Source organism: Leopardus geoffroyi, chromosome D3 (assembly GCF_018350155.1).
Source record: "Leopardus geoffroyi isolate Oge1 chromosome D3, O.geoffroyi_Oge1_pat1.0, whole genome shotgun sequence".
Lineage (NCBI taxonomy): Eukaryota > Metazoa > Chordata > Mammalia > Carnivora > Felidae > Leopardus > Leopardus geoffroyi.
The window spans coordinates 6,295,434-6,304,511 of NC_059339.1; the positions used below are offsets into that span (position 1 = coordinate 6,295,434).

The window sequence follows — 9,078 nt, forward strand, 5'->3', positions numbered from 1 at the left end:
AGAAAGCTGGATCATCGTCTTACAAATCACCAGGACCAAACATTACACATTAACGAATCCCTGAGTTATGCATAAACCCTATCTGGGCCTGTATCTACTACTCCAACAAAAACCCAAATATAGGAAAATACGCTAGTTATAACAAAATGAAGTCACGCTTGATCTTAAAGATAATCATGACTAAAATTTACGAGTTAGGATAAAGGTAACGCACTGACTTTATTTTTCAATAGGCTGAACAATCCTTTTCATAACACAGACTGACGTTACCCATTGACCCCTTCAAATGCATTACCTCTTCCAGCAGATAAAACCGAAGCCATGAGGACACTTCAGAGACATTATCTGGGGGCCCATTTGGCCGCAAGATCACGTCTAATCATGCTACCTGCTCGACCTCATGTCCTATCGCACTGCAGACCCAACCCTTTATATCCTGAGTCTAGCTCAAGTGTGGAAGTGTGGGGGAAATTAATAATTGTTACATGAATTGGAAAAGGAATACGTCACATTACATTTCAACCTCCTAATTCAGAATCCAGACAGTAATGTTTCCAGTTCCCCTGCGGCAATTTATCAGATAAATTTTACTTTGAAACTTTACTTTTGTCCTAAGATTGGGTACATGTTGAAAAACTACGTAGCACTGGGTGTTGTATGGAAACCAATGTGACAATAAATTTCATATATTAAATAAATAAATAAAAATAAATAAAAACCGATATAGTAGTTTAAAAAAAAAAAGAAAAACTACGTAGCAATCACTTATAACAGTTAACTTCAATGACATGACAGTTGAAGCATCTCAAAAACAGCTAATTATGCAGAATTCTATGCTAGAATATAGTAGAACCCCAGTATGTCAATGGTCTCAGGAATAAGGAGAAGGTCTGAGTAACATAGTCTATTACTCAGGCAAGGGTCTGGCCATCAGTATAATCAAACCAGTGGAATAAAAACAGGGCATTTTAGAATAGGGTTTTACTATGCGATATATAGGTAGGTATCTGTGCATCTACCTATATGTCTCCTACGCCATTTGCTACCTTGATTGTTCCTAGGCATACCACGTACCTCCCATCTGTCCTTCCGTCCTTGTTCTCGTTCTGATCTCTGTCTGACTGGGTGCAAAATTTTTCATACCTTCATGGGGTCAGAGCGAACATCTCATAACTACCAATACACAGAGTCTAATTTTCCTAAGTTTGGCTATTTATACAAAGACGTTCTGATCTATTACTTAAATGCAGTCAAGCATATTTCTTAAAAAGAAGAAAAGTCACCACGTTGAATGGTACAGCTACTAATCCTTCCTGTAGATTTTTTTCAGCACCCCCTGAATATTATTTTTGGCTTTAAATTTTAAGCATTAGAGAATGTTTTTTGGCTTTTTCTCCTAAAAACAAAACTTTAGACCTTTAAATTGGTCACAGATTCACATGTTCAAAAAACTCAAGAGGAGGCACCTGGGTGGCTCAGTCAGTTAAGCATCTGACTTTGGCTCAGGTCATGATCTCATGGTTCATGGGTTTGAACCCCGCATCGGGCTCTGTGCTGACAACTCGGAGCCTGGAGCCTGCTTCAGATTCTGTGTGTGTGTGTGTGTGTGTGTGTGTGTGTGTGTGTGTGTCTGTCTGTCTGTCTGTCTCTGACCCTCCCCAGCTTGTGCTCTGTCTCAAATTAAATAAATAAACTTCAAAAAAAATTTAACAAAAAAACCTCAAGAGGATCTAAAAAAAGGTACACAGTGAAGTCCTCCCAGCCAGCCCTTCCTGTTCCCACACCACTTGTGCAAATGGCCCTACATGGTTAGCTTCTCAGATAGCCTTCCAGAATTTTCGTATGCAAATATATAGTCTCACTCCATGCTATAAGCACCCGTGTGCGGCTGCTTTTTGCACTTGGTAATAGATCTTGGAGATGTTTCCGCGTAAGCACACTGAAGGCAGGGTGGCCCAATGGATGGCACCGTCTAAACATATCTAACCCTCCTCAGCTTCCAAAATCACAAGGGGGATCACAGTGAGGGGATGTGATAAGGGAAGCGACAGTGTGGGAGTCTCAAAATGACAAGTGACAGACCTTCGCTACTGAGGACAAACGCTTCTCCCTTCATCCCGGGGGACTGCAAAGGCAAGAGTTGCTAGCGTTGACTGCAGGAGACAGGGAACATGGTGGTGGCACCTATCAAAGTGGACCTTCAACACTGGCACGGCTACGTTCTGTCGTTCTTAGAAAACCTGCCGTGTGAACGGGAGAAGAACACAAGGCCATTTTCGTGTCCAAAAGCAGACGTGCGCGGTGATATTTGCTCTAGCTACACACCGCACGCTGGAAGTGACTCAGATTCCATCAGTAAGAGACTAGTCAAATACACAACGGTATCTGCACGCGATGGAATATTATGCAGCTATTAAAAAGAATGAGGTGAACCTACATGCGTTTATGTGGAACTTATTTATTTTTTTACCAATTTTTTAATGTTTACTTGTTTTTGAGAGAGGGAGAGACAGAGTGCAAATGGGGGAGGGGCAGAGAGAGAGGGAGACACAGAATCCGAAGCAGACTCTCCAGGCTCCGAGCTGTCAGCCCAGAGCCCGACGCGGGACTCGAACCCACGAACCGTGAGATCATGACCTGAGCCAGATTCGGACATTCAACCAACAGACCCACCCAGGTGCCCCTATATGGAATTTATTTCTAAAAGGCATAGAATAGTGAACTGTGTGTTGTTAGTGTGTGTATGTATTGTTTTTGAAACAAGAGAATACCACATGCTTCCATAAGCATAAATTAACAGGCTGACACCAGAAAGGGAGCTGGAGGTCCAGAGCTTTCACCGAAAATCTACTGGTTTTTTTGTTTGGTTGGTTGGTTTTTTGGTTTCTTTGTTTGTTTTGTTTTTTGTAAACTCCTTCATTAATCTTTCCCTTGACTTTTTTTGGGGGGTTTTGGTTTTAAGATGGAGTCCTAAGAATGAAGACACAGAAACAAACCTCACTTTCTCCCTTTCAGGCAGTCTACAAAGATACAAACGGCACAGCGGAATAACATAGATCCTAATTAAGTGCAATAATACAAAGTAGAAACTTCTAAAATAAGAAAATTAAACACAAGGAAAGTAGGCTGAAGAAGGCAACACCGACTCCAGAGCAAGGCGTACAAAGGGCACGGCACGCACTCAGAACCCGACAGACAACGTTCGGCGTGAATGTTTGGACTTGACTTGCCTGATGCATTCCGGGCCAAAGAAGAGTTGGCGTAAATCTCCACTCGAATGAGCAGATGTGCTAAACAGGATGAATTGTGAGATGCCGAAACCAGAAGAGTTTGGACAATACACGGGGGCTCTGAGAAGGGATCTGTCTCGTTAGCGGAACACCCCTGCAGACCCCTCTTCAGCCTCACTGTCACATCCAACGCGCTCTGAAAGGAAAAGTCGCTGCACTTTTTAAGGTGACTCAACACAGCATGGATAATTATAAGAACACACAATGGAAAACACAGTAAAATCACACAGCTGCCTCGGTTCACTTTACGAAAGGAAAACCGTACGCAAAGCGGCCATCACTCAGCCGGTAAACCTCTGGCGATTCGTAAGCCCTGATTCCTAATCCTCAGTTTAACAGAAAAGCAAGCAAGTCTGATAAATTAACTCAGTTTGTCCAGCATCTTTTTAGTTTTTCTTTTTTATCTTCCTATCAGCATATCAGCAGAAGACTAAATACACACATTAAAAAGTCAATGAAAAGAGTCCCCAGTTCCTGGGGTGCACGCAGTCGCTTTCTCGCCCATATTTCCATCGCTGATGTCTTGCACATACTAGGCATTCAATAAAACATTTATTAAATGAGAGTTGCTGTTTTTTTTAAGTAGTCTCCATGCCCAGCATGGAGCCCAGCGCAGGGCTTGAACTCACGAACCGTGAGATCAAGACCTGAGCTGAGGTCAAGATTTCTGAGTCACAGATCCATTTGAAAATCTGATGGAAGCTGGCAACCATCTCATGAGGAAAATGCACACACACATAATGTTACACACAATTTCAGTGAGTTCACAAACTTCTTGAAACCCGTCCAAGGACCGCTAGCCCTACCGTAAGCACCTCTGGGCTGGAGGGGCATCTCCTCGATCTGGTAACCCGTAGTTTCACAGTGGTTCCAAGCACAGACAAAACCATACCTTGTCCAACCAAAACAGCACTGCAGAAACACTAAATGTGGGTCTCCGCAGACGCCCCGGGAAAAGTTTTACCTCTGGCCTTACCACACTGGGGGTCACAGTCAAGCTCCAGTCTCCCGTCTCATTGGTCAGCGCTCCACAAGCTGGAGTTGGCAATAAGCCTACGGGGGAGAAGATTAGGATGCAAGGAGGCAGTATTGCCCAGCAGCTAAGGGTGTGCATGCTGGAGTCAGGCTCCCTGGGAGGGAATCCTTTTCCAAGCCTGGGATTGGGCCCTTCACAAGCTGTGCGACTTTGGACAAGTAACAGCCTCTGCGAACTCTCGTGTCTTCATGTGTTACACGACATGAAAGTGTATTACTGTTCTTACTGGGGAAATGCAGTGATGCATGTAAACTACAGGGGACAGGCAGCAGTGAACGTAAGCCATTACTGTTCCAGGCTTTATTTCACCAAGCCTGTCCGTCGGTCCTCTTTGGTCCACAGCAGCCCCCCATTCCTGCTCCCACGCCGACTTTGCAGTGGACAGCGGCCGAGGCCCCAGGGGATGCCACCTCCTGGGATGCCACCTCCTTGGGCGGCGTGGCCCTGGCCCACCCCCCACCGTCCCCACAGGGAGGGCCAGACTCCTTACCCTCCTTGTCCTGCAGCAAGGCCAGGGACACGGTCACATCCTCGGTGCCTCCGACCAGGGAAGCGCTGACCGCAGGGCCGGTCATACGGATGAAAGCAGGGATGAAAACTGGGCGGGAAAGAAGGGGAAGGGCGGAGTTACTAGTTGCAAGGGCACCCGAAGGAGTCCCAAATCTGGCCCGTTAAACGCCTCGTCCCCAACCCACCCGCCCTTCGGGCCCCTGCCCTGCCATACACACCCAGGTCCCCCCACAGAGGCCTCAGGACGTCCAGCAGAAGGAGAAGCCCCAAGAGCAGAGGGGCCGGCGGCGGCAAGCCCATGCCTGGGGCTCGCGCGGCCCGCTTCACAAACCCGCTCCCGAGCTAGAAGCTGGGACGCTCTGTACGCGATGACTGGGCCCGCGCCGCCCCGCCGCCGCCATCTTGTCAAACCAACCGGAGCTATGGCAACCACCAATCGGCCGCGGGCCTGGAGGAGCGGCGGGCGGTGATTGGGTGGAATTCAGCAGAGAGCCCGCCCCCAACCCGGGGCCGCAGCATCCCGGCCCCGCCCACGGGCCCTGCGCCTTTAAATCTCGATCCCGAAAAAGTAGGAGTCTGGGTCCCGTTTAAGAGAGTTAGTTCAGTCACGCACGCAAAAGCGAGCCTACCTACAGACACTGGCTTCTAAACAAGCTCCTTAATAAACGTCATTTTTATGGGGACTTTGGGAGAAGGACAAAAAGGGGATGAGGCTGCAGGGCTGTTGAATTGTTTTTATTATGATTCCCCCAGCGTTTTGAAGAGTGTTTTGCTGTTTGTATTTACCGCACAGAGCTGTCAGCACTCGAGAGTAGATCTGCTCGAAGAACACTAAACGTTTTGCCCAGCTTTGGGGCAGACACAAAAGTATCCCAATTCTTACGTCACTAGCCTCAAAGCATCTCAGACATTATTTTTTTTTTAATTTTTTTTTTCAACGTTTATTTATTTTTGGGACAGAGAGAGACAGAGCATGAACGGGGGAGGGGCAGAGAGAGAGGGAGACACAGAATCGGAAACAGGCTCCAGGCTCTGAGCTGTCAGCCCAGAGCCCGACGCGGGGCTTGAACTCACGGACCGGGAGATCGTGACCTGGCTGAAGTCGGACGCTTAACCAACTGTGCCACCCAGGCGCCCCAGACATTATTATAGTTCAGTGATGGCGTGCAGACGCTGAGGTCGCTACGGAACCGGGGGCAGGTCACCTGACCTCTGTAAACTTGAGTTACCTCCTCTATAGAAGGCAGATAATGGTCTCTCCCTGATAGGACAGTGTGAGGATTAAACGAGGTAACAACACACGGAGTCTAGACCAATGCCTGGCCTATAGTATGTATTCGCTCACTATGGCTGACAAAGGGCAAATGCCAAACAAATGTCTGCCCTGTTACTCGATCGGCAAACCTAACATTCTGAAAGCAATCTGAGAGCTGAGGTTCCACAAGTGCCCGGCACTGAGTTCCACCTTGTTCTTACGCTCTTGCCAAAACGTGGATTGTTGCAGCTGTAATCGGCATGATATCCCCACCACCAGCCCGCACATCAGCTCCTCTTGGGGGATCGCAAAGTGTTTACATCTCCCGGTATATCTGGGAATAAAGCCTAGAACGTTGCCAACAGGGGGGTCATCACTTAACCTATTGCTGCTATTTACTCATCATTCCTGAACAAGAGAGTAAAAGCATTTTCACTGAGGAAAAATTTTGTGTTGAATGACTTTGAATCCCTGGGTCAAAATTTTTTCACTTTAGGGGAAACGTAAGAAAGTAATTTAGGCAAACACTGTTCCTGAGAGTGTTTTCAATGTACTACAAATCTTTATTTTCACGGAGTTCTACTTTGCTAGACCTTAACTTTGCTGCCATGCTGTCATATGTTCTACGCAGACATAGTACCATAGTTACCTGTATTGGCGTGTGTCACTTGTCAGACATTCAAAATAAAAACATTTTAGTATTGGGGCGCCTGGGTGGCTTGGTCGGTTAAGCGTCCGACTTCGGCTCAGGTCATGATCTCACGGTCTGTGAGTTCGAGCCCCGCATCAGGCTCTGTGCTGACCGCTCAGAGCCTGGAGCCTGTTTCGGATTCTGTGTCTCCCTCTCTCTCTGACCCTCCCCCGTTCATGCTCTGTCTCTGTCTCAAAAATAAATAAAACGTTAAAAAATAATAATATTTTGGGATGAGCACTGGGTGTTATATGGAAACCAATTTGACAATAAACTTCATATATTGAAAAATAAGAAAAACAAAAAAAATAAAAAATAAAAAATAATAATAAAAGCATGTTATCATTTTTTGTTCTGATCAGAATAAACAGCATGTACTAAAAGTATGTTTTTATTTTCTGCTTTTGGTTGCATTAAGCTATTAGCCAGTAGTGAAATGAACTATGAATTCTAGGATTTACAATAAAAAAAAAAAAAAAGCTTCAAAAGTTTTTTTAAAAACTGTCATTTGTGAGGTACAATATTATTAAAATTAAATAGGAAACTTTTCTTAAAATTATTTGTAATCTGTTCTATTAATATAAAATGTAGGCATAAAGTTTCAACTATTAATGAAAAGCCCTGATTTTTATTTTTTTTTTTTAATTTTTTTTTCAACGTTTATTTATTTTGGGACAGAGAGAGACAGAGCATGAACGGGGGAGGTGCAGAGAGAGAGGGAGACACAGAATCGGAAACAGGCTCCAGGCTCTGAGCCATCAGCCCAGAGCCTGACGCAGGGCTCGAACTCATGGACCGTGAGATCGTGACCTGGCTGAAGTCGGACGCTTAACCGACTGCGCCACCCAGGCGCCCCAAGCCCTGATTTTTAAATACTGTACTTCTTTTTTTTTTTTTTTTTTTTTTTTTTTTTAATTTTTTTTTTTTTTTTCAACGTTTATTTATTTTTGGGACAGAGAGAGACAGGGCATGAACAGGGGAGGGGCAGAGAGAGAGGGAGACACAGAATCGGAAACAGGCTCCAGGCTCTGAGCCATCAGCCCAGAGCCCGACGCGGGGCTCGAACTCACGGACCGCGAGATCGTGACCTGGCTGAAGTCGGACGCTCAACCGACTGCGCCACCCAGGCGCCCCTTAAATACTGTACTTCTTATATAAAAATGTCATTGATGGGGGCACCTGGGTGGCCAACTTTTGATTTCAGCTCATAATCTCACAGTTTGCGAGATCAAGCCCCCCTGTCAGCACAGAGCCTGCTTGGGATTCTCTCTACCTCTCTCTCTCTCTGCCCCTTCCTTGCTCATTCTCTCTCTCTTGAAAATAAATAAAAACAAACTTAAAAAAAAAAAAAAGACAGGCAGTGTGACCTTCCTCTAGGAATTCTGCTTCGATGTTAGTATTTTAACTTAATGTTTATTTTTATTTTTTTTTTATGTTTTTTGGGGCGCCTGGGTGGCGCAGTCGGTTAAGTGTCCGACTTCAGCCAGGTCACGATCTCGCGGTCAGGGAGTTCGAGCCCCGCGTCGGGCTCTGGGCTGATGGCTCAGAGCCTGGAGCCTGTTTCCGATTCTGTGTCTCCCTCTCTCTCTGCCCCTCCCCCGTTCATGCTCTGTCTCTCTCTGTCCCAAAAATAAATAAACGTTGAAAAAATATATATATAAATGTTTTTTAATGTTTATTCATTTCTGAGAGACAGAGCATGAGTGGGGGAGGGGCAGAGAGAGAGGGAGACGCAGAATCCGAAGCAGGTTCCAGGCTCTGAGCTATCAGCACAGAGCCCGACGCGGGGCTCGAACTCAGGAACCATGAGATCATGACCTGAGCCTAAATCAGATGCTTAACCCACTGAGCCACCAGGCACCCCTCAATGTTAATACTTAAGCTTAACAATGGCCTGACCTCCAGGATCCTGTAAGTCTCCTTTACCATATAAACATTCCTCTGGCACCTCCTTTATCTCTCCCCTCCACCCAAGATGTATGTTAGCAATCATCCTCCAAGCTTGGGGCCCACCGATCTACATCTGAAGGGTCTCATGACTGAGGTTTTACTAGACGCTAGTATATGACCTTTTCCTAACAGCAGGGAGCCCCAGGTCCTGGAAAGGTTGCTTCTAAATTCCTTAGAGACTTCCACTCTCCCTAATCCCCTCCCAACTTGAAAGTATACAACCAGTCACTCCTCACAGCCCTGGTGCAGCTTTCTGCCCATGGGTCCTGTCCCTATGCTTTAATAAAACCACCCTTTTTGCACTGAAGAATTCTTTCTTGCCCATTTTCTCTGAGCCCCAACATTT

At 46.0% G+C, this 9,078-nt stretch overlaps 1 protein-coding gene across 11 annotated transcripts in view; it reads right to left on the reverse strand.

The window, feature by feature from the left end:
* Window positions 1–5,269, reverse strand: part of TCTN2 (tectonic family member 2) — a 29,549-nt gene extending 24,280 nt beyond the window's left edge. For 2 of the 11 annotated variants that reach the window (XM_045459677.1, XM_045459670.1), the window contains exons 1-5: window positions 5,055–5,255; window positions 4,817–4,924; window positions 4,255–4,343; window positions 3,231–3,426; window positions 1,075–1,143 (exon numbers count right to left, since the gene is read on the reverse strand). In XM_045459677.1, the coding sequence (XP_045315633.1) occupies window positions 1,075–1,143; window positions 3,231–3,426; window positions 4,255–4,343; window positions 4,817–4,924; window positions 5,055–5,136 (544 nt within the window). In that variant the 5' untranslated portion in view covers window positions 5,137–5,255. Of the gene's footprint in view, window positions 1–1,074; window positions 1,144–2,082; window positions 2,209–3,230; window positions 3,427–4,254; window positions 4,344–4,816; window positions 4,925–5,054 lie in introns of those variants that run through there. The other 9 variants (XM_045459671.1, XM_045459672.1, XM_045459681.1 and 6 more) reach the window with 9 other exon arrangements.
* Window positions 5,270–9,078: the final 3,809 nt, after the last annotated feature.